The sequence below is a fragment of the Serinus canaria genome, chromosome 19 (genome assembly GCF_022539315.1).
Source record: "Serinus canaria isolate serCan28SL12 chromosome 19, serCan2020, whole genome shotgun sequence".
Classification (NCBI taxonomy): domain Eukaryota; kingdom Metazoa; phylum Chordata; class Aves; order Passeriformes; family Fringillidae; genus Serinus; species Serinus canaria.
Genome location: NC_066332.1, coordinates 4,451,185 through 4,474,446, shown reverse-complemented (window position 1 = coordinate 4,474,446; position 23,262 = coordinate 4,451,185). Strand labels below are relative to the sequence as shown.

Sequence of the window (23,262 nt, the reverse complement as noted above, 5' to 3'; positions counted from 1 at the left end):
AAAAAAGTTAATTCTGGTGCTTTATGGATAGTTCTTATCAGCTCACAGTTAATGGCATCTTTGCTCTCCAGTGAAAGGTTAATAGCCATATTTGCCCAGCGTTCATCAGAATTAGAATCCATCTAATCTCCAGAAAAAATAACAAGAAGGCAGCAGATGAGCCCAAAGGTGAATCTGCCTGAGTATAAAAGCCTCTTGTGAGCTGCTTCAGGGAAAAGCCTTCAGTAACTGAATGTCAGGGCCTCCATGGCCACTGAAGGAGTCCCACACAAACTCTCCTAAGGATTTTCCTCCCTGCAATAACCTGGTGAGATGATTGTGTCTTGTTTCCCAGGAGCTCTGTAGCAATCAGCCTCCTCACCCAGCACTCAGAGTGGAGATTTTCTTGTTCTCCACAGCTCAGGTGTCTCACCTGGCATGAGATCCCATCTCCTGCTCCAGCTGCCTGGACTGTGACTCCTCCTGTTTCCCCATCATTATCTTCACCTTAATGAACTTGCCCTGCTTCTGGCAAAGCATCCCATACCCAGCTGGAGCAGACTCAAGGAAATTAATTCCTCTGTCCCCACCTTCCCTCATTCCTCTGCTCTGCCACGTAAAAAGTGTTTGGAGTTATTCAATCAGGCATTATTAATAAATCTGGTTTTTACTCTAAATCCCCTCCTCTTTGTCTGGCTCACGTGCTTCTCTCCCTGCAGGCTTTTCACACTTGCTTTTCCTTGCCACCATGAAGCAGAACTGGCATTCCCAAGCACCATTCCTGCAGGAACCCCTCACTTCCACTCACCTTTGCATGGACTGATGCACTGCACCCCCAGGGACTCTGCCTGCTGTCACCAGCCATGGCTCCACTGTTGCAACTCTTGGAGGACAGCCTAGAATAATTCTGGTTTAATTTTTTTATTGAGGCATAATAGCTGCCATTGAATGTGTCCCCGTGCAGAGCCAGGTTTCACCTCCCTGCACAACACTGAGCAGCTGCTTGAACTGGCACCCAGGGGGTGGAGAGGGCTTCACTTCACCATCAGCTCAGCCACAAACATCTCCTGCAACATTCACAGCATGCCCTGTTCCTCCGGGAGGTCAATTCCAGGCTGAGCCCAGCAGTCAGACCTGTAACTCCAACCTTCCCTGGCAAAACTTCTAGGGGCAAGTGGCACAACACCAAGTTCTTAAAGCCTCCCTGTTTCTCTGCTCCCCAGTTCTGCTTTTACCACACACTCCCAATGGACTGGGACAAAGCTGGGTTAAAGCATTTCACATTTTCTGCACACTGAAGGACAGGTTTCAGATGAAGCTCTCTTGCAAGCTTTACTCTGGTGGTCAGGAAAAGCAAGATTTGGCTGCTTGCAAGTCCCAAACCTGCATTTTCCCTGACTTTTCACCTTCACACACTCATTCTCCGTGAGACAGATAAATTCCTGCTGCTCCTTCTTTACTGCAGTCTTCAATAAAGGACTGAGAGGTAAAATAATGGAGAGGAACCTCCAACGAGTCAAGGACAAACGATATCAACAGCTGCACAAGATATCCAGAGTTTTATGAACCATAAAAGAGCATGGAGGTTTTATTCATTCTGAAAATAACAGTAAAATCATTACTGCACGTACCTGAACAGGGTGTGCAGAGCAGTGCACACAGAACTGCTGGTTTATGGCACGTTGAAGAGGAAAAAAAGGATTGCAGCAACACAGGCAATGCTTTGGGAAGAACAATTTTAAGAATCATGGACATGGGGTTTGCTTGCTGGCAGGCAAAGATGCCAGGGCAAGCAGAAGCACTGAGGTCATTAACACAAGATTAGGCCACATACAACAAAAATTAATTCATCTTAAAGACACTGGTGCTGTCCCCAGCTTGCTGAGGAAGGCCTCTGGAAAAGCACAGCAGGCATTTCACATGCCTGGGGCACACCTGCCAAACTGGGGCTCAGATCTGCACTGTAAGGGGGGAACAATTCTGACAAGTTTCTCCTTGACTTCATAGCTTTTGGTAACTGTCAATTAAGGGACCTTCAGGAGTTGCTCCAAGGATCCTCATGGGTCCCTCCCAACCCAGGATTTATTCTACTGGCCCTGCAGTATTCTCAGATGATCTGTCACTTCTCAAAAACCACCTCTGAGATCCTGGGCTGAGCTGCAGACAGGCAGGACATACCACTGGCACTCCTACCAACACTTCAGGAATTAGATCCTCTTCTCAGGACACCTCTGACTTGCAAAACTAAAGCTGGTTGAGTCAGTAAGGACAGCAATAGCACTCCTGTGCTAAACTACCCTTCTCCATAAGAGTATTGTGGTCTGGCATGTCACATTTGTTGGGTTTTTACTGGCAATGTGATGATCTGGAGCACAGATCTTTCCCCCCAGCAGGACACTGTTGGGTGCCTCTGCTTCAGCTGTGCCTCACCCACACCAACAGCTCATCTCTGCACACTGGAGTACCCTGAGGGGAAAATGCTCAGCAATTACAGCAGAACTCAGTCCTCTCTCCTCACTAAAAGCATGGCAGAGCCTTCTGGCCACACCAAACCACGAAGCAGCCTTGCAAAAGGCCCACAACAGCTTGACTGGCTCTTGGGTCTCTTGGGTTTTCTCTGACAGATGAGCCAACACAACACTGAGGCAGCACTCACAGCTCCAAATCAAGCTCCTCCTGTGATTTCCAATTACTTGGCATTTAAAAGTTGGTAAGGACAAGCAGAGTGTCCTTCCCACACTGATCAGTCCTTTGAGGGAAGAATGAAGTGCAGTGTTCAGGTGGACACTGCCGTGCTGGTCAATTCCTTGGTGTTAAACTCAGTCTTTGGTGGGGGACAGGGAAGCATCTTGGAAGTGGTTGTAGTCATGTTTTGAATCCCAGATTTGTATCCACCTAGAAAAGAATGAACAGTTTCAGCTTCCAAAGGAACGTGGGGATGTTGCTGAATTGAGTGAGTCTTAAAAGTTTCAGAGGAACAAAACAAAGTGACCCTGCCAGGAGCTGCTGCACTTCTGCAAATCCAAATACACTTCCTCTCCCAGAACCTACCAGGGGATTTGTTTTCTATTACAACAAAACTTCTGCTTCAATTGCTAAAGAAATTACAGGAAGAGAGACTGCTGAGAGAGCTCCATCTCTTCCATGAAGAACTTTCAAATTCAATTCCAGATTTTGGGTTTCACTGAGGCTGGAGTGAGGCCTTGAAGCACTTTGAATATTGGCAGCTACATTACTCAGGCTGCAGGTTTATCCCTAGGATTCAGATTCCAAAGGAAATGACCTGCACCTCTTTTTACTGGAGCACCAGACACCCTCTCACAACCAGAACTGAAAATATGCCTTAAAAACTGCCAGCTTCTATCCTAAACCAGTATTTTCCATATCACATTGCATGGCAAAATTTGGACATTTGAGGTAAATTACCCAAGGATAGCTGCTGGAATAAGGAGAATTATAGCCCCAAAGAGAAATGGGAATCCCCTCATGAAGTGCAAGGTGGCAGGGTAGAGAGAGTTGAACACTCCTGTAGACACGAGTGAACACAGCCCTTCCACGCAGGCAACAGAAGCAAAAAGAGCACCTGGAAAAGAGAGATAAGAGGTTAATGGTGAGATAGGCAGGTGGTTATTGCCTGTAAACTGCTGTAACACATCAGCCTCGGTGCATTCTGCCAATCTTTCCAAGGGTTTGCACTTGCCATCAGAAAGGTGTGTGAATACCAATGTGGTAAAGGAGGGAAAGGACTGGCCTGGCACATCCAGCCTGTGGCCAGGACCACCTCACCAACCTGCAGGATTTGTATCAGGAGACGACCAGGACATTATCCATCAGCTGGATTGTGAATGCTCCAGGCCAGGGCACCTCTTATCACTTGTTAAACATTAAGTACAGCACAAGATTTAGCACCATAAACGCGCCGTACGTGCCATCGCCGTCCTAAAATAAGAAACCTGAGTATTGCAAAACCCCTCTCCATCTTTTCCACCTGCATTCCCTCCTTCCCCTGTCTGCCCTGGAGACATTCCTGTGCTGTGTTTCACAGCAAGTGCAAACCCTCCAAACACAGAACTGGACAAAAGGCAAATATGCTCCTCCTTTGGGTGATCCATGATCTTTCACCGTGGTCAATGATACAACCCTCCAACAACACCTGGTTCTCCCCACTGTTACTGATCTACAGAGGAAAGTTATGGTCAGGAGAATGACTCCTTTCTCCTTGTTATATAATCCATTTTAACTCTTGCTCCTTGTAAAAGTTTTGGAAATGAAGGTATGGATGAATGAACTAGTCCTGCTTTTCTTCCCTTGTTCTCATCTCAGAAATGCAGCAAGTCTGAATCAAAGAATGACAGTTATTTGGGGAAAAAAAAAATAAAATTACCCAGGGGCACAGGAGTCCAGAGGAGCCAGGGAACTCCTAATCTCCCCAGAGTCTGGTTTCAATATTCCAAGAAAAAAGCATTTCAGGATCTGGCTTAAGCACAGTGGTTAACTCCTTACCTTGCTCTGTCTCACTGACCAGCTTGGAGAGCTTGGATCTGATGACTGGAGTGGCTGCCATGGAAAGGAACAGAATTCCATAACCTGTGAGCAAGACACAGCACATTAGGGACAGCTCACCTGAAAAATAAAGCCTTCCCAGTCAGTCCCAGAAATCTGCAGCTGCTGGCAGCGTGTCCCTGCTATATTTAGACACAATTCACCCTCCTGGATCTCATAAGGCACTTCAGTCTGTGTCTGCAGTATAACACAGTTGTGGGAAGCCTATGTTCTAGGAACTACAGGGATGTACTTCCAAATTCAGTGTTTGGCCAACACTGCCCTTAGCAAGGCACAGTTTGGCTGGTGCACGAGGCAGAACTTCCTCACGTGCCTGAACTCCCCCTGAAGCACACCACCAGCACCAATTCACCAAAAGCCTGAGAAACAGGGATTAAGCCCTCAGCATCACCTGTAAACATCAGTGGCGTTGTGGTAGCAAGGGAAATCACCACCAGCCCAGCAATGTTGGAGATCAATCCTATCTCTGCCACCCAGGTGTCCTCAAGGCAGACCTGCAGCAGCCTCAGCCCCGCCAGGCTGCTCAGGTAAGCCAGGTAGCTGGCGGCCGAGCCGTAGCCGATGAGATCAGAAGCCCAGCACAGAGGGAAGCCGAGCTCGTACAAAACATAGATGTCCTTGGCTCCAAAATGCACCGTGACAATCAGAAAGAAAGCCAGGGAGTACAGAGCCAGCTTCCACCTGGAGCTCGGGTGCTCGGGGGCCGTGTACAGCTTGAACACAGCCTTGTAGTGGCTGAGCGTGAACAGCTTGGCCGCCTTCTTCTGCTTCACTGACTCCCGCAGGAAGAAAGCGGCGTAGAGAGTGGCAGCAAGGCTGGCAGCAAAGGCCAGCCAGAAGGGGTTGATGTAGCCCTGGGCCTTGCGCCACTGGCCACCGCCGATGCTGGCCACCATGCCCGCGGTGCCCAGGCACGCCTCGAGGATGGCCACACGGAACGTCCGCGCACCGCGCTCGCTGGTGTCGGCCACGTAGGAGAAGCAGCTGGCCAGGATCAGGTTGTAGTCGCCCGTGAGGCCGCTCAGGATGCGTCCCAGGAGGAAGAAGGCGACGTGCAGCTCCAGGTACATGACCAGCAGGTAGATGCCTGTCTGCAGGGCCATGCCCGCTGCCGGCAGGATGAGCGCCGGGCGCCGGCCCACGCTGTCGCTCCATGCGCCGAAGAGAGTCACGGAGAAGAGGCTGACGAAGAAACCTCCCAGGTTGATGTAGAGGTTCCAGTGGGACACCAGAGCTTCCACCTCCTGCAGGAGAAACGGGCAGCTGAGCAGCTCCAACAGCACGCACTGGGCTCCCCACTCCTCCTGGGGCTCCTTGCTTCCATCACGCTCCCCTTCCCCTCCGGGCTCCCTGCTCCCTTTGGGGCTTCCCGTTCCCTCCAGACTCTGCTTCCAGGGACTCCCAGCTCTTCTTAAGCTCCCTCTTCCCCCTGGGGCTCCCTGTTCCCCCGGGCATCTCTCCTCCCCTGCTGCCCCAGAGCTTCCCTCTCCCCTGGGACCTCCCGTTCACCGTGAGCCTCCCGCTCCCTCCGGGGCTCCCCAATCCCACGGACCCGCCTTTCCCCCCGGCTCCCCATCCATCCCGTGCCTCCCCGCCGGGCTCTCCCCCTGAGCTCTTCATCCGCACCAGAGCACCCCCGAGCTCTCCCGTCCCCCCGTGTCCCTCGGTGTCCCCACCTGCCGCAGGGGGTCGGCGGTAGCGTTGCTGTCCCCGCAGCCGGAGGAGTCGGTGCTGTTGCGGCCGCTGTAGCCGTGGTCGGCCCCCAGCCGGTCCCACAGGTACTGGGTGGCCAGCGGGCCCTGCAGCCCCAGCGACACGGTGGCCAGGAACAGCAGCGGCTCCACGGCGGGCAGCGACAGGCGGCGCCGGCCGGGGGGCACCGGGGGCTCGGCGGGCGGCGGAGCGGCCATGGCGGCCATGGAGGGGCGGAGGCTCCGCCGGAACGGGACTGGCTCTGCTCCGCTTGGGCTGGGACTGGCACGGCTCCGCCCGGAACGGGACTGTCTCTGCTCCGCTTGGGTTGGGACTGGCACGGCTCCGCCCGGAACGGGACTGTCTCTGCTCCGCTTGGGTTGGGACTGGCACGGCTCCGCCCGGAACGGGACTGGCTCTGCTCCGCTTGGGTTGGGACTGGCACGGCTCCGCCCGAACGGGACTGACACGGCTCCGCCCGGGATGGCACTGGCACGGCTCCGCCCGAACGGGACTGGCTCTGCTCCGCCCGGGATGGCACTGGCACGGCTCCGCCCGAACGGGACTGACACGGCTCCGCCCGGGATGGCACTGGCACGGCTCCGCCCGAACGGGACTGACACGGCTCCGCCCGAACGAGACTTACTCAGCTCCGCTCGGAACGATCCGGGCTCTGCTCCGCCCGGCATGGGACCGGCTCCGCTCCCTCCGCCGCCCGGAGCCTGCAGCGAGCCCGGTGCTAAAGGTGCAGCTCTCAGGGGACGATGTTTCACAAAATCATGTCATTTTTGAGGCGAGAAAAGCCCTCTGAGAGCATCGAGTCCAAGGTTAACCCAGCACGGCCAAAGCCACCCCGCTAAACCGTGTCCCCAGGTGCCACATCTTCACACAGTTAAATCCCGGCAGGGATGGGGCCCCACCCCTTACCTGAGCAGCCTGTGCTGGTGCCCAAACACCCTCTGCGTGAAGAACCTTTTCCTAAATCCCCTGACATGCCTTCAGGCTGTTCCCTCTTGTCCTGGTCACCAGAGAGGAGAGAACAGCCCCTGCCCCTTCAATTGAAGGCTCCAACCTCCAACCTCCACTGAAGGCTCCCCTCAGTGTTCTCCAGGCTCAACAAACCAAGCAAAACAAAAATCAACATTTTAACTGCACGAGGATCAGAAAAATAGTGTATTTAGCAATATACGATCACTTATATTAATTCACAGCACATTAGAAAATACTGCTTTTTATAAAGGACAAAATAACTTAGAAACTCAGTTAATAAAGAAGGTTTTGGCTGTGCTGTTTGCTCTCCTGTGAGGTTTGGCTGCCTCGAAGAGCTGATCAGGAAGGAAAGACCAAGCTGTCCTTTGAATTCAAAGCACAGGATTCAGAGTATTGTATTAACCTGTTTATATAAAGTGGAGCAGTTCCAAACTAATGTGAATTGGCCTCACTCCTCTGACAGCACCGAGGTGCTCATGGGCCACAGAAAATCTTGGGCAAGATATAAACCACTCACTTTGCAGTCAAGCACTTCTAGAACTCATTTTTAGTGTCTGTGAAAGTGTTGGGACTCACAAGACAGTGGCCACCATCTCTGTGGAGGTGCTGTTCTAAAGGACAGGCACAATTCTTCAGCTGAGACCCTTCCACGTTGGTATTTGCACTCCATAAATGAAGCTGCAGCTGGAGGCCAACGTTTGTGCTGCAGAGATTCAAAAACGAGGTGTTCTTTTAGATTTCCATCACAGCCTTAGGGCAGAAGAGTAAAAAGCAGAAAAAGGACCTTGCTGTTGGCTGCTGTCCCTGCACCTTGTCAGAGAGTAATTAAACATTCAGTGGGAACAAGATGTGGGGGAGCAGAATTCATTTGAAAGCTCTTTGTCATTCTTTCTGTACCAAGGGTGAGATGCTGAAGCTCAGGGCTGGCACCAAGAAATGTGATGCTGTTTGCTGCGAGCAGTATTCCCAAATCCAGATTGCAAATCTGGCAGCTGATTTTCCATCATTAGCACATTCTTGAGAGAAAACAAGGCCTGGCAGAAAAGGGGGGAGAGGCAGAAACAGCAGGAGCTTTTTGTGGAGCTGGCATCAGATGACCTAGTGGCTGTACTTCCCTTTGTCTCTCTCAAGTAAGCTATAAACAGCACCAAGATAATTTATGGCAATCAAATGGAAATGTTATCATCAGCTGAGGGATGGACCTGGATGATCTAATAAAGCCATCAATGTGGCATTAATAAGAAATTACCCTTTGAACTTAATTTAATTATGTTATCAGTATTTTATTATTACTTTTATTAATTTATTACCCTCTGGACTTTAAAAGTTTTGTACTATTCCTGTTAATGTATAGAATCTAGTGATTCACAGCTTGTATTTTGGAAGCTGCCTGCAACTGGGAGAAGAATCACTGCTAATTTCCCTTTTCTTCTTAATTTCCTCCCCAACCCCAATACACCCTGCAAATTCCCAAAGCTGTGCCTGAAAACCTGCAAGATCAAAAATGTGGAATAAAAATTAAACTAGCCCAGTGTTTGCAAAGAGATTTCCTGTAGCCAAGTCTTTCCCAATCCACCAAGACCTAAGGTAGGGCCTGTCAGTCCCTTTTTGTCTGGGAACTTGATGTGGCACCTGGTGACAGCAGCTCTGCCCACTGGGTTTTGCTACCCAAAGTGAATTTCTCAGTGAACAAACATAAACATCATAAACAATTATGTTTATATAACATTTTACACTGGCCTTTCTAATCCCTGTATTTGAGCATTACAGGTGCCATTTTCAGTGTTCCCCCATATTTTTTGAAAATTGAAATTATTTTTCAACCTGTTTTGGAGGGAGCAGTTTCTTTTTTTTTTTTTTTAATAGGAGGAACAACAGCACCTATTCAAAGAGAGCATTATTAGAGACCAAATCATTAATATTATACTTTTAAAAGTGTAGGTCATGCTTTCAAAAACCTGCTGGCTCCACAAGGAATTAATTCCCTGATAGATGTATCACCTTTCTGCAAGATTCTCCTCAGAAAGTTCCTGCTCTGACACTCTTTCACTGTCTCCTCCCTTCTTTGTTCGCTTCCTTCTTTCTCCGATTACAGTTCCAAAAACAACACCCAATCTCCCGAGGTCAATGGTTAATATTCCCTGGTGTTTATATAGGCTCCAAGAGCAGATTCCAGGCTGTTCAGCACTGGGCCAGCTCCAGCACCATGGCTTTCTCCTGGCAGGCAGTGCTGGCCTGCAGGAAATACCTCATCACCGTCCTGGTCCCCCTCCTGTTTCTCCCTCTGCCCCTGGCTCTGCCCACCAAGGTAAGGAACTTTTTAAAATTCACTTTCAAAGCCTCCACGTCTCAGAGCTGCTCTTTTCGAGGGTGAAGAGGTTTTTTTCTCAGAGCACCTGCATCTGCTGCCTGGAGATCTCTCTTCTTTTTTATTCCCTGAGTATATTGGGGCAATAAAAGAGCAGTGGGGCATAGATGGATGAGGAGCTACATCTGTGACTGCATCTTCTAGAGGAACACTCTCTGACCTGAGAGAGGTTTTGTGACTCTTGCTTTGCATCTGGCTGATTTGGGAAAGGACTTTCTATGAGGACTTTCTATGCTGAAGATATTTGTGTGGACCCAAAGCTCAATTTTAATCCCCCTTTTCATTTTCTAATGGCGTTCAGACCACATCTTCTTTTATTTTTTTCCTTGTTGTCACTGTGCTTTGAGGAGGCATTTTCAGACAGACAAGGCATTCTGATACATATAGGAAAATAACATGCATTTCAGTTTTGTTTAACTTTTTTTCCTGTAAGAATCCTCCCAAACAAGGATTTTAAATTTAGAACACCAAGCTCTGGAAGACACCTGGCTTAGGGTTCCTTCAGGGAAAGTTGAGTGAGGAGCTGCAGTCCTTGGGTTGGCATTTCTGGGGTGTTGATCAATCAAAGAGAGAGCTGTGAGCTGACAGACTCCCAGTCTTCTGCTGCTTCCTCACTGTTTCTTGCACTCCCCACCTCCTCACGCAGAAAGATCTGATCTCTGGTCTCTTATTACAACCCCAGCACCACGAAATAGCTCATCCCAGACTGCCCCTGCTGTCACCTCTCTTTGGACAACAAATCCTAACTCTTCCCTCTGCTCTCTGCCTCCCATTCCCTGCTGATTCCCAGTTTGACTCCTTCCAGTTCCACTCTCCACCTCCCTAACCCTTCCCTGCCTGTCCCAAAGCTCTGTCCTCCTCACAGCTCTGAGTGGGGCAGGTGGTCAGGTGTGGCCTCTCATTCTCTCACTAGGTAAATAAAATAGTTTAAATTATTACTTAAAAGCTCGCCAGGAAGCAAAAGACAACCAAGAAAAATAAGAAGAATCTCTTTTTTTTTTTTTTTTTTTTTTTTTTTTTTTTTGCTGGTTAACGTTCAGTAGGCAAAGGAGTCACTGAAGTGAAGAGAGATCAGGATCAGGAAAGTTCTAGGGAGACACAGAGTGATTTTTTTTTTGTTTTTTGTCCTGAGGCCATGAGTTCAAACTCACTTACTGGAGGCTTTGTTACATACAGTGAGTCCTTGGAGTTACCAGTGGAGTGATTTGGCAGTCTTGGTTCAGTTGCTCTTTGAAAATGACTCTCTCTGGTTTCTACGCAGTCAGCAACAGGACAGAAATAGAAAAACGTCCTGGATCTTTCCCTTTGCCACTTGAGGAAACCTTTGAGAAGGGTTTTTTGGGGTTAAATTGTGCACTGTGCCACTGCTGAGCAGGAAAAGCTGGTGTGAGCCAGCAGCTACAGGGTGGAATTTCACATTTTTTCTATTCTGTTCATCTATTAACCTGCCCTAAGAGGACATAGCACTGCACACTGAGCTATTATAATTGAGGGCAAACAATGCTAAAAATCCTGCTTAAAGGCAGAAGAGTGTCCTTACAGGGTGGCTGAGTTTGGGAAAACCCTTTTTCCAGCTTGGCCTGAGAGCCTGTTCATAGCAGGATGGAAAACAATGGCACTGTGCCTGTGAGATACATCCCAAAGCACCCATCTGTGTCTTTTAATAACAAACATGGAGAAAAAGGATTGTCAAAAGGGCAAATTGCTCTCAGTGATCAGTGGGATGAATAATTTGGGTTCTTAATGCTCTCGTTCATAAATAAGGCACAAAAAGGAATATTTTAGTATCTTTGGGAATCTCTCAGACTTACTTCTCTGGCTGCTTTGAGAATTCACACCTTGATTGCTGCCTTCTTCTTTTCTGCAGACTGCTCATCTCCCTGCTCATCCTTTCCCTTCAGCAGCTCTGTAAGCTCCACACCACGTTCAGAATTCCTGAGCCTGTTCCCAAGCATCTCAAATTCAACCCTGCCACCCATTATTCCAGCTCCTTGCTTTAATCCTCTGTAATCCAACCTCCAAAAGCACCACGACAGTTTCATTCCTACTGAGCAGTACATTTCAGTGGACATCCTTTATCCAAGACCACACATCCATGGTTTTCTTCCTTTGGCTTTGGTGTCTCCCATAATTGTGCAAGTTCCAAAACACAGAAGACACCAAAACCTGCTCTTGCATTCTTTCCCAGCCCAACCAAATGCCACTGCTGTGACAAGTAATTCTGAATCTTTTCAGTGTACAGAGACTGGCTTAAACATTTGTACATGGAATTTGGAGTGGTTGTCCAAAGCAGAGCTAAATCCAGGCTTCCTCAGAAAAAGAGTGACACGAAGCAGGGCATCTCACTTTCCTCAGACAAACAGGACAAAGGCAGTGGCAGCTGAAATGATCTGTGACCAGTCTGCCAGTAAGCCTTTCAAAGCCTCTACTAAGCTAATAATCCAGTGAAAAGTTATAAAAGTATTTACAGAACAAGGAGCCCAGGCTGTTGAAATTATCAGTGGCTCACCTGGGCCATGACCTGAAGCCCATGCAAAAACAGGTGGAGAAGCCTTGGCTGGATCAGCAACCGATTCTACAACTCAAGGACATAAATACAGAATAGAACACCATCAGCACAATCAGAATATCAGAATAGAACACCATCAGCACAATCAGGAAGCCTATTCAGTGATTTCCAGTCCCTTATCATGAAAGGTCCAAAGTCACCCGTGTTTCTTTCCCCTGGTGCTATTTTTGCCCCTGCTGAAGGTCTCATCTGCTCCTCAGAGCTCTGATGAGATTGCTGCACAGCCTGACACTGGATTAGGATCTGCACAGGTCAGATGGGAGAGAAGCACAGGAATTAGCTTTCCTCTAATCCCTTTATCAGCAGTGAGTGTAATTGGGAGGCCTTGGCTTTGGGAGAAGCCCCAGGTTCCCTGTCCAGCGTGCTCTGATTGCTGTCCCCTTCCCTGCAGGAGGCACTCTGTGGCTATGTGATCATAGTGATGGCACTTTTCTGGTGCACAGAAGCTCTGCCTTTGGCTGTCACAGCTCTCCTGCCCGTCCTGCTGTTCCCACTGATGAATATCATGGATTCAACAACAGTAAGAGATCTTGTTCCATGTATTAATCTTTTTATTCTGGGATTGTTCCCCAGGATTATGTGATGACCACCATTATATTTCTATTATTGATAGTATTATTATTTTATTTTAACTTTATTGTTATTATTCTCTGCCTTCTCCATGGACTAGAACTTGCATGAGCCCAGAGTGAGCTCTGGGTGGAGCTGCTAATCTGAAATCAAAGCAAATTCCCCACTCAGATGCAACCCAGAGTTACTCCCTGCTAATGCCATTAAAACAAACCCCCTCAGAAGATGTCCCCCTCTCTTGTGACTCTTCCCTCTGCCCTCTCCCACCTCACAGGTCTGTCAGGAGTACCTGAAGGACACCAACATGCTCTTTTTGGGGGGCCTAATGATGGCCATTGCCATCGAGACCTGGAACCTGCACAAGAGAGTGGCTCTGAGGGTCCTGCTGATCACTGGTGTCAGGCCAGCCCTGTGAGTGACAGGGGTGGAAATGCTGTGGGATGAAGGATTCTATGGCATTAGACCCCATCTCTGATGGGAATCTGCAAATCTTTCCCTGCAAATGCTTTCCTGCAGCCCAGCTGAGTTAGTGCCTGAACAAACCTTGGAAATGTTGGGGTCTTACACTCCTAGTGTGTCTTTTTTATTTTATTTATTTTATTTTATTTATTTTATTTTATTTTATTTTATTTTATTTATTTTATTTTATTTTATTTATTTTATTTATTATTTTATTATTTATTTATTTATTTTATTTTATTTTATTTTATTTTATTTTATTTATTTTATTTTATTTTTATTTTATTTTTTATTTTATTTGTTTTGTTTTATTTTATTTTATTTTATATTTTATTTAATTTTAATTTTATTTTATTTTGGTTTTTTTGTTTTGTTTTATTTTATTTTATTTTATTTTATATTTTATTTTATTTTAATTTAATTTTTTAATTCCAAAAAGGTTTTAGGTGGAGAAATAGCAACAAGAGTCAATGCTGGAAAGAGAAGGGTGCTGCCAGGCTGGGCCAGGAGCAGAGCTCTGGACAGTCAGGAAAAAGCACAGCTGGAACACAGAGAACATTCTCTGCCTGCTGCTGACTGCACAGAGAAGAGAAAATATTGGGATGCTTGTTTGGAAAACAGCAAATGTTTTCCAGACTAGAACTTTAAGCTCTGCACAGGCTCCACCACCCTGTTTAATCAGTCTCAGCTCATAAGAAGAGGGAATACTGAAGGAAATTACAAAGCAATAGAATAAAAATGCATACAAGATAAACCCCTTTTCATCTGATATATAATCTACATCTCATCTAAAGAATAATTTTGAGACAAATCACAGAGTAATACTGAAATGAGGATTAGAATTTTAGATGAGTCAGAAGAGAATCTTAAATGATAGAGGTGGGATAAAATAACAAGGGGGGGAAAAAAGAGATCCTCTTCCTTATGGCTTAAACTGATTGCCATTTGGGATCAAATTCAGCTTGCAATCCCTCTTCAAAATCTGTTATAATGCATAACAAGTGTCCTGAGATATGTCTTCCTGGGAATGATGGGGGATATGCAGGATCTGACTGGATAAACTGCTTGCTCCCACCTACCAGCTTCCACTTCCTTAGGCACAAGAATGTCAAAAAATTGGTTGAAAAAAGAAAAATTTAGGTTAAATCTTAACTGGGTCTCTCCCAAAGCAAAGCAGGGCAGGAGAAAATGCTGGGAGGGGATTGCTGAGCATTCTCCAAACCCAGCACTTGTAGCTGACTCCTTGTCATGAAAATAAAGATCATTGCGAGGCTGAGCTCTGACCCAGCTTTCCCAAACCTTCTCATTCCAGACTCCTGATGGGTTTCATGGTGGTGACAGCTTTCCTGTCCATGTGGATCAGCAACACAGCCACCACTGCCATGATGGTGCCCATAGCACAGGCCGTGATGGAGCAGCTGCACAAGTCAGAGGCAGAGTCTGGCACCACTGGCCAAGGGTCTGAACACACCAACAAAGCCTTTGAGCTGCAGGAAAAGCCACCTGACAGCTTCAAAGAGACAGAGGAAAAAGGTGACTGGGGTGGGGGTGGTTTTCTCTTCAGGGTGATGCAGGATGGCCTTTCTTCTGTTGTAGCAGTTCCTACTAAATCCCAAAAGAAAACTGTCCCCAAAGCATCCTGACTGCTCCACACAGCCCTGATGAGGCTCTTCCACCAACCAGACAAAACCACAATTTTTATTATTGTTATTATTATTATTGTTATATTATTATTATTATTATTATTATTATTATTATTATTATTATTATTATTATTAGTATTATTATTATTATTACTATTACTATTACTATTACTATTATTACTAATACTATCACTATTGTTACTATTATATTCTTATTCTTATTCTTATTCTTATTCTTATTCTTATTCTTACTATTACTATTACTATTACTATTGTTACTATATTATTATTATTACTATTACTATTATTACTATTACTATTGTTACCATTATAGTAGTAGTAGTAGTAGTAGTAGTAGTAGTAGTAGTAGTAGTAGTAGTAGTAGTAGTAGTAGTAGTACTTGGCTGAAGTTAAAACGAAAATACAAGAAGGTTATAACAACTCAACAAACTGACAAAAAGTACAAATTCTCCACTAGGGGAAGCCTTTATCTCAGGCTTGCTGTTTCCCTGCATATTTAAGGTAGTTCAATTGTTATCTACTATGTGGCTTATCATATAATAGGGGATTCCCAAGGCAAAATTTCCAGCTGGAAGGTTAGGGATTAAAAAGATCTTTCTAATCCAAAGGTACAATCAAGCAACAATATCTCTTTACCAGCTGTCTTGCCCTCTCCCCATTTTTGAGGCGATTCCAGAGTTTCTGAGCATAAATCTCAGTGCCAGCAGACAGGTGCTGGTGGAGAAAAATTTCCTTTCAGCCCAGCTCCTCCAGCTCTGTTACAATTCCCTGAATTCTTGCCTCACTCCCCTCCGTGTGCAGTTCAGACATTGCCCTCATGCACAAGGAAGTGCCAGCAGCAGGTCCAAACTTCAGCACACATTTCAAATTCCCCTCTGAAAAACTGCTCTGTGTCAATACAACCAGTGAGGATGGGCAGAAGATCAACAAATTAACAATGCCAGCCTTAAAAGGAGGAACTTTGGCTCCTTCAGCTTTGAATCCATCGTGTCCTAGCCTTGAAATATTGAATTATGCAAGCCCAAGGCCTTTTCCTGTTCAACACAGCTCCTGCAGCTCTTCTGTTCCTTGGGATCTAGGTAATTCTCATGTCCTGGTGGTTGAGGAAGAGAGAAAGAGAAATGAAGAGGTTGAGAAGAAACACTTGAAGCTGTCCAAGGGAATGTCCCTCTGCATTTGTTACTCCTCCAGCATTGGAGGGATTGCCACTCTGACTGGGACCACCCCAAACCTGGTGCTGCAAGGACAAATTAATGAGTAAGTCTGGCATTAAACACCCTCCAAACTGCAGCATTCTGCTCCAGAGGCAGCACAGAGAAGGAAAATGTCACTTGGGTCCCTTTCCTGGGAGGTGAGCTTCTCCTCCTTCACGGGCCTCTGTGGGGCCCGTGAAGGAGGAGAAGCTTAATGAGCCCTTTTCTGGCTCATTAAGGAAGGACAGAAGAGAGTGTGGAATTTTGGATGCTAACAGCCACCTGCATTTTCCAGCATCTACCAAGGCAACGGTGGCATCATCAACTTTGCCTCCTGGTTCTCCTTCGCCTTCCCCACCATGGTGGTGCTGCTGATTTTGGCCTGGATTTGGCTGCAGATCCTCTACCTGGGCTTCAAGTGAGTACCCTGAGCCCCTGCCATGCCCCTGCGGGGATCTGATCAGGACTTGTTCAACACCAGGGATCCCTTTCTTGAGGGGAAAAATCCCACAGCAGGCGGCAAAGTCCTGACACACAGCAGAGGCCAGAGCAGCGCTCGGTGCCTGGTAAAATTCTGCAGTTTTTCCTTTGAGGAATCTGAATAAATCCCAGCTAAAGGTACCCTGTGGATGAAAGCAGGGAGCTCTGAGTGCCCATGGCCTGTTCTGCAGCATTGCTGTCGTGTCCTGGGAGATTGCTGTGCTCCAGAGCAGGAAATTGATTTCTGCAGAGAGCTGTAAATGCCTTTGTGACCAGGAGGATTGGGCTGGTTCTGGGCTGGTTCTGGGCTGGTTCTGGAGCACATCACCCCACACAACCAGCCTGCAGTGCCTGCCTGTTTAACACTCAGCTTTTCATGTTTGTGTTACCCCAACTTCCCTCGTTTTACATGGAAAGAGTGCTGGAACGCCTGGAATGCTTTTTTCACCTTCAAATTCCTCCTTTAAAATTTTCTGTCATTTTTAAAAAGCTTGGCAACTCTTTATTTCCTACTAAAGTGATCAAACAGCCTGGTCAATCACATTAACATTGTCCTGTTCTAGTGGAAGGTGTCCCTGCCCATTCATTGGAATGAAATGGAATTTAGAGTCTCCTCCAACACAAACCATTCTGTGATTCTGTATTTTTTTTTTTTCCTCCCATGCCCAGATATCTCACTTATTTACATTTAAGTAATGAGCTTTCAGGGACAAGATCATCTTGTCTTTCTGATCATCTTGTCAAGACATGCAGCTCCTACTCACCATGCTTGCAATTACAATATATTTAATTTCAATATTCATATATAAATACATATAAAGACATTATGATTGAGAATAAAATTTGGATTCTTAACTCTCTGTATACCTGGCAAATTTCTCTGACATTTCTCATCCATTTTCTTCCAGTTTTAAGAAGAATTTTGGTTGTGGTGTCAGTCCTGCTGCCAAGGCTAAGGAGCAGCAGGCCTATGAAATCATCAAGGAAGAGAGCAAGAAACTGGGCAAAATGAACTTTGCAGAAATTGAAGTTTCAATCCTCTTTGTTCTCCTGGTGGTGTTGTGGTTTACAAGAGAACCTGGGTTCATCCCAGGCTGGGCAACAGTTCTCTTCAACAAAGACAATACCAGGTATTGGCTATCCCCTTCTCCTCCTCACTTGGAATAAAAATGGAACAGGCTGGATTTTATCCAGCTGAAATCACAGCTAATATTCTGATGTAAGACACCACCTGAATTCCTGCCTGCTCTCCTGCAGCTATGTCACTGATGCTACAGTCGCCCTCTTCGTCTCAGTTTTGCTCTTCATCCTCCCTTCTGGCTTTTCCAACCAGGACAGAGACCAGGAGCAAACAGGTGAGTCACTGAAGCACCAAAAATCCACTGTCTGAAGAGGTAGGTGGGAAATGTTCACATTTGGGGTTTGCAAAGGAAATTTCAAAGAATATTTCAAATATTCAAAGGAAAATTCGAATATTAAGTAGCACTTCAAACTGCTCTTCCAGCTGTGTGCTTTAGGTTTGGCAAACCACATATTGCATAAAATTCTCTGTTCCTCATAATTTTATCAGGAAACCAATCAACCAATCAGGAACTTGTCAGCTAATCAGTTTCCCATCAACTAATCACGGAACTCTTATCCCAGCAGTGTTCCTGCCCCAGTTATTCCCATTTGTAAAGCATTCCAAGCTGGAATCTTCGGGAGGGAACGCACAACTTAACAGAGACACACAGAGCTGCTGCCACACCTTCAGCTCACCCTTCCCTGCCTCCTACTGAGCTTCTTGCAGCAGCAAAGATCATTCATTAGAGCTTTTGCAAGTCAGTTTTTAAAACCACTGGTGCTGGTGCTCCCAGCGTTTGCTTGGGGAGAGAATTCCAGAGTTTGCTGGCAGAAGGGATTCCTGACGTTCAGACCAAGCTCCCAGCTCCCACCAAGAAGTTCTCCCTTTCCTTGGGGATTTTTGTGGCTTCACAAAATCTCTTTCTGGGTTGCAGGGAGCAGGGCAAAGTTCCGGGCCCCTCCAGCCCTGCTGGACTGGAAGGTGGTGCAGGAGAAGATGCCGTGGAACATCGTGTTCCTGCTGGGAGGTGGCTTTGCCTTGGCCAAAGGCAGCGAGGTAACATCCCTCAGCTCACCTGGGAGCTGGGTTTTCCCGGCTGGTTCCTTTTCCACCTTGCTCCCCTTGCTCTCCCAGGACACAAGAGGGCACACCGGGAGCATCCAATGCTCCTCTCCCCAGCTCCTGGCGCTGGGACCATCCTTGGAGTGCTGGCATCACATCCTGCTGGTTCCCCGTGCCAATCAGGGCAGCACCACTGGCTGTGCTTCCAGAAAAGTGGCTGATTAAGAGCCTGCCCCCAACACCTTAAAGGTTCTTTTAAATAAAATGGAATTGTTGCAGACGGCACGATGAGATGATTTACCCAGGAGGGGTCTCCAAAGTATTTCAGACCAAGGATTTATGGAAATAGCATTTAAATTCAACTATTAAAAGAGAAATGCAGAGCTTGCTAGAGAAACTTCAGGTCCAGTGCCACACATTATTTTTCAGTAATGACTTAAGTAGTGGAACAGACAATCCGTTTATTAAATCTATAGAAAATAAACAAATTCTAAAAGGCTTCAAGTGCCCAGAAATACTAGTTTAGAATTCAAAGATCAACGTTGAAATGGAAAAGTACATGTTGGGAAAAGGAAATATTTAGGAAATCACTTTAATTTATCCTAGAATAATTAACCAAGTACACAAAGGCTGCTGCAGAAAGCCCAGAATGACAGGGAGGATGCTGCTACTCCCCAGTGACTGACAAGGATGAGAGATGAAAGGTGAAAAGATTCAGACAGTTATCAAGATCTCAATGTGATGAAATAACATTAAATCACTACAGCATCTGATAAGATTTATATTAAAATATTTTAGGAAATTAATTCAAATACCTTTGCTTTTATTAAAAAAAACACCTCAAATATTGATCATGTACAAGTAATGATCTGAACAGAGAAATAATTATTTCCTGTCAATAATCCACCATAAATGCAGGATCTCCTACTTTCCAATCCCTGGATGGGAAATAATGTTGGGTTTTTTTTGTTTAACTGGCTGGACAATCCTGTCTGTGAGCACTGGCTGTGTTTTCCTGCAGTTTGCCTGAGAACTGCTCTGGGAAGGGAGGGCTGAACTGGCGTGGGAGCTGCCACAGAGCACTGATGTGGCTCTTCCCTCTCCATCCTGGCATCCCTCTCTGCTCTGCTGCAGGAATCTGGCCTGTCTGCCTGGCTGGGCTCCAAGCTGACCCCTCTGCAGAGCATCCCTCACCCAGCCATTGCCTTCCTCCTGTGCCTCCTCGTCGCCACCTTCACCGAGTGCACCAGCAACGTGGCCACCACCACCCTCTTCCTCCCCATTCTGGCTTCCATGGTGAGTCCCAGCAGGTCTAAACACTCTTGGAAGGACAGCTGGCAGTTCCTGAGCTGCCAAAACTAACTGGCTGGCAAAGCCAAGCACTGGCTCCTGTATCCCATCAGGGGTACCAGGGCTGAAACAAAAATCTGTGTGTGCACACAGGAGCACACACCGTGCTTAGTTCAAACTTCCTGAAACCATTCCTGGGGAAAAGCAAAGGGATTAAACTCACTGGCATATGAAGACTTTGCCTCCTGGCCTAAACATGAGGTCACTGCCAGCTGCACTTGTTTTTTCCAATTTGTTCTGCACGGAGACAGCAGCAGCATTCCCTTGCCTGCAACATTCCATGGCTGTATTTCACCCCCACCAAGGCCTTGCAGAAGTCTCTGAAGGTGACAGCCTGACCTAATTCCGACTTCTGCATTTCCACAGGAGATTCCTGCTGCTGGGACAGACAGAGTTCTGCAAACTGAAGAGCTGGTTCCAGACAGAAACTGGAATGAGCTCCTCCAAAATCTCTTTGCATAGGCCACAGACTCCAGCCAGCCCCTAAACCAAAGCTCTCACCTGCAGAGCTTCACCTGCCTCCCCTGATAATTTAATTTTGTTCTTAACCACCTCAAAGCCAGGGTTTAGAGCTGAATATGATCACTATTTATCCATTTATACAAATGAGCACAAAATCAATTCTTGCATTCGCTGCGTAACGATGCTGGCAGTGTCTGAAGCAGCACCAAAACATGAGTGGCTGCAGTGTTTGGGGAAGAATGAGCCTTCTGACATGGACAGATGCAATCAGATTTCTGAGCCTTCCTGCCTGTCAAACCCATCCTCTCTGCTCTCTTTTTGTGCACAGGCTGAAGCAATTTGCCTCAACCCTCTCTATGTCATGCTGCCCTGCACACTCTCTGCATCGCTGGCCTTCATGCTGCCCGTGGCAACTCCTCCCAATGCCATTGTCTTCTCCTATGGACAGCTCAGGGTTATTGATATGGTGAGGAAAAAAAAAAAAAAAAAACCAAAACTGTTTTTTTTTTTCCAGAATTTTTACCCCTAGGTTTGATCTTTCCTTTTCCTAATGCTGGTTCTTCTTGGGGGAGCGTTAGAAAGTCAGTGTGCCTGGCTTGTGTCAGGTGGAAAGAAGATGTGTGAGCATTAATAAAGGGTCACACTGTCTCTCATACACTCTGGGAACCTTAGAAAGGTGCTAATGAGCCTTCAAAGAACAGCCAGGGCCTCCTGAAGATTTTATAATAGGAGCTGTCAATGTCTAACTGCTTGAAAAACCCAAATGTAGAGCATGAGGGTGTCAGAGGGCCCTGTCACCTGGGCAGTCCTTCTGCAGGGACAGGAAACAGCCTGGCACATCTCACTGGGTGCCCTGATGCCTCAAGAAGTCATTAAGGATGCAAGGACAGCAGTGCCATGTCTCTTGGTAACTTCCCTAAGTTATAATTGATCCAAGAAAAAGCCCAAAGTCACATCAGAGAGAAAAACCAGGGCAGAGGAGAAGGGGATTAAAGGATTTGGGGACTTCTAGTTTTAAGAGTTTTATCCAATGGAAACCTTTCCCTTTCTACAAATTATATTTGTGAAGAAAACCAACTTAAATACAATTTGGTGGAGGTGTGAAAAAAAAACCACCCAAGAGAGAATCAAACCACACAAAACACCCTAACCACCAAGGAAGGAAAAAAAGTGCTCAGGGCTGCTAACAACCCTTCTCTTTCCTAATTCTAGGCCAAAGCTGGGTTTGTGCTCAACATTCTGGGAGTTCTGACCATCACCCTGGCCATCAACACCTGGGCTTCATCCTTGTTCCAGCTGCAGACCTTCCCCTCGTGGGCCAACAGGACAGGGACCTGCCTGTGACCTGGGCAGGGGACAGAGCCAGCACTGCTCCTGCCAGGGCTGCAAGGAGAGCAGGGCTTTGGAGAAAAGCCTCTTCTGTGCAAAAGCACCAGCAAAACCTTCCCCGTGGTAAGAGCCCTGAAACTGCCTGGCTGCTGCTGGGTTCTGTCACCCCAGCAGGAGGAGGAGGAGGAGGAGGGGATTTTTGGCTTTCCAGCCCTCCCACCTTTAGGTTTCCTGCCTCTGCAGGGGTGTTTGCCCCCAGTGCTTCTCCAGTAAGTCTGAAATCTGCAGCAAGAAAAAAAAAGAGAGAGGTGTGAATAGGGAAAAGGAAGGAGAGAGACTCTGGGTTCCTGATTCCCAGATCTGTGCACAGCTCTCCACCTGGGCATGTGTAAATGCTCAAGGTGTACATGGTTGTTATTTGCTCTGTGGGCACTGACAGTGAGCTGTGTGTTGTGTGGTCACAGAAAAATCACTGTCAGCCCCTCCTGTTTTGAAATCTATTTATTTGCAGTCCCCCTGTTAGGAATGTAAAAGATTAATTTTCTCCCAGAACATGAACCCTGGTGTTATTTATGTCAGATTACAGCCTGCAAGCCTTTCCTTGAAAAGGAGAGAATCCCTGTGTCCTAATATATGTATGATTGAATTAAAGTTTTTTTTTCTAATGTACCCCTGTGTTCTAGAGTTTATTTTATTTTTAATTATAAATCACTGTTCCTGTCTTCCAGGTATCAACTGCTTGTCCATGTTCTCACTTACAATATCTTTAAATAATCAGAGAAATCAGCATAGTTGATTTTCTCTTATCTTTAAAGTAGCAATTATGTTGTTGTTATTATTACTGAGTCAAATTTTCTTGGACTGTGCAGCCCAAGATTTCCCTTTGCTAGGAGGCCCCCCTTAGGTAATGCTTGCTCCATATCTCTCCCTATTTCTGCGGGAGCTGACTTTCAGGAGCAGAGTAAATTCCTAATGACCACCCAACCCAACTCCCCCACCTAACCCACCCCACCCCCCCACACCCACCCACACCCCCCCTATAACAACCTCCACTTAAAAACAAAACACCTATCACAATCAACACCCAAAAACCAAAAACCAAACAAAGCAACAAACACAAATCATACAAAACAAAACAAGCACACCAACAAAGATTAACATCAATTAAACCCAAAAACACAGAAACAAACCAAACAAATAAAAAAAAAAAATACAAAAAGAAAAAAAAAAAACAGAAAAAAAAAAAAAACACAAACAACCAAAGCCACCAAAACTAAAAAAAACAAAAAACTAAAGAAAAAAACACAAAAAAAAACAACCCCCAAACACCAACAACAACACGACTCCAGAAACTTTGAATGAAAAAAAAAAAAACCTGTCCAAGAGCACTTTCTTGCCAAAACGATCTCTGAGGTGCCATGCTTATATAATGGAGGTGGGTGGGTGTTCAGCAGACGCAGTGGCAGGGT

General features: G+C 46.4%; 2 protein-coding genes across 3 annotated transcripts; one reads left to right on the top strand and one right to left on the bottom strand.

The window, feature by feature from the left end:
• Positions 1-1,537: 1,537 nt before the first annotated feature.
• Positions 1,538-6,883, bottom strand: SLC46A1 (solute carrier family 46 member 1). The gene is made up of 5 exons (XM_009094932.4): positions 6,219-6,883; positions 4,934-5,786; positions 4,483-4,566; positions 3,406-3,562; positions 1,538-2,874 (listed from the first exon to the last, which is right to left on the bottom strand). Exons 1-5 carry the CDS (start codon positions 6,459-6,461, stop codon positions 2,799-2,801), a joined length of 1,413 nt encoding a protein of 470 aa, XP_009093180.2. The 5' UTR covers positions 6,462-6,883; the 3' UTR covers positions 1,538-2,798.
• Positions 6,884-9,430: 2,547 nt separating this feature from the next.
• SLC13A2 (solute carrier family 13 member 2) lies at positions 9,431-22,409 on the top strand. 2 transcript variants are annotated; one of them, XM_050981860.1, is made up of 12 exons: positions 9,431-9,532; positions 12,553-12,681; positions 13,006-13,142; positions 14,503-14,723; positions 15,934-16,111; positions 16,343-16,465; positions 17,436-17,657; positions 17,785-17,882; positions 18,525-18,646; positions 19,787-19,948; positions 20,793-20,930; positions 21,677-22,409. In XM_050981860.1, the coding sequence occupies exons 1-12, from the start codon at positions 9,431-9,433 to the stop codon at positions 21,806-21,808; spliced, it is 1,764 nt and encodes a 587-aa protein (XP_050837817.1). In that variant the 3' UTR covers positions 21,809-22,409. The 2 variants fall into 2 exon arrangements, with proteins under 2 accessions (XP_050837817.1, XP_030088091.1); XM_030232231.2 differs by having other exon boundaries at positions 17,785-17,886; positions 18,532-18,646.
• Positions 22,410-23,262: the final 853 nt, after the last annotated feature.

Bases quoted from the DNA above. Each gene is read 5' to 3' on its own strand.
- SLC46A1 (XM_009094932.4), bottom strand. From the start codon at position 6,461: ATGGCCGCCATGGCCGCTCCGCCGCCCGCCGAGCCCCCGGTGCCCCCC. The intron at 4,567-4,933 runs GTGATGCTGAGG...TCTTGCTCACAG, and splicing joins AACGCCACTGATGTTTACAG to GTTATGGAATTCTGTTCCTT. The intron at 2,875-3,405 runs GTAATTTACCTC...ATTCTTTTCTAG, and splicing joins ATTCCAGCAGCTATCCTTGG to GTGGATACAAATCTGGGATT.
- SLC13A2 (XM_050981860.1), top strand. From the start codon at position 9,431: ATGGCTTTCTCCTGGCAGGCAGTGCTGGCCTGCAGGAAATACCTCATC. The intron at 16,112-16,342 runs GTAAGTCTGGCA...TGCATTTTCCAG, and splicing joins CTGCAAGGACAAATTAATGA to CATCTACCAAGGCAACGGTG. The intron at 19,949-20,792 runs GTGAGTCCCAGC...TTTTGTGCACAG, and splicing joins TCCCCATTCTGGCTTCCATG to GCTGAAGCAATTTGCCTCAA.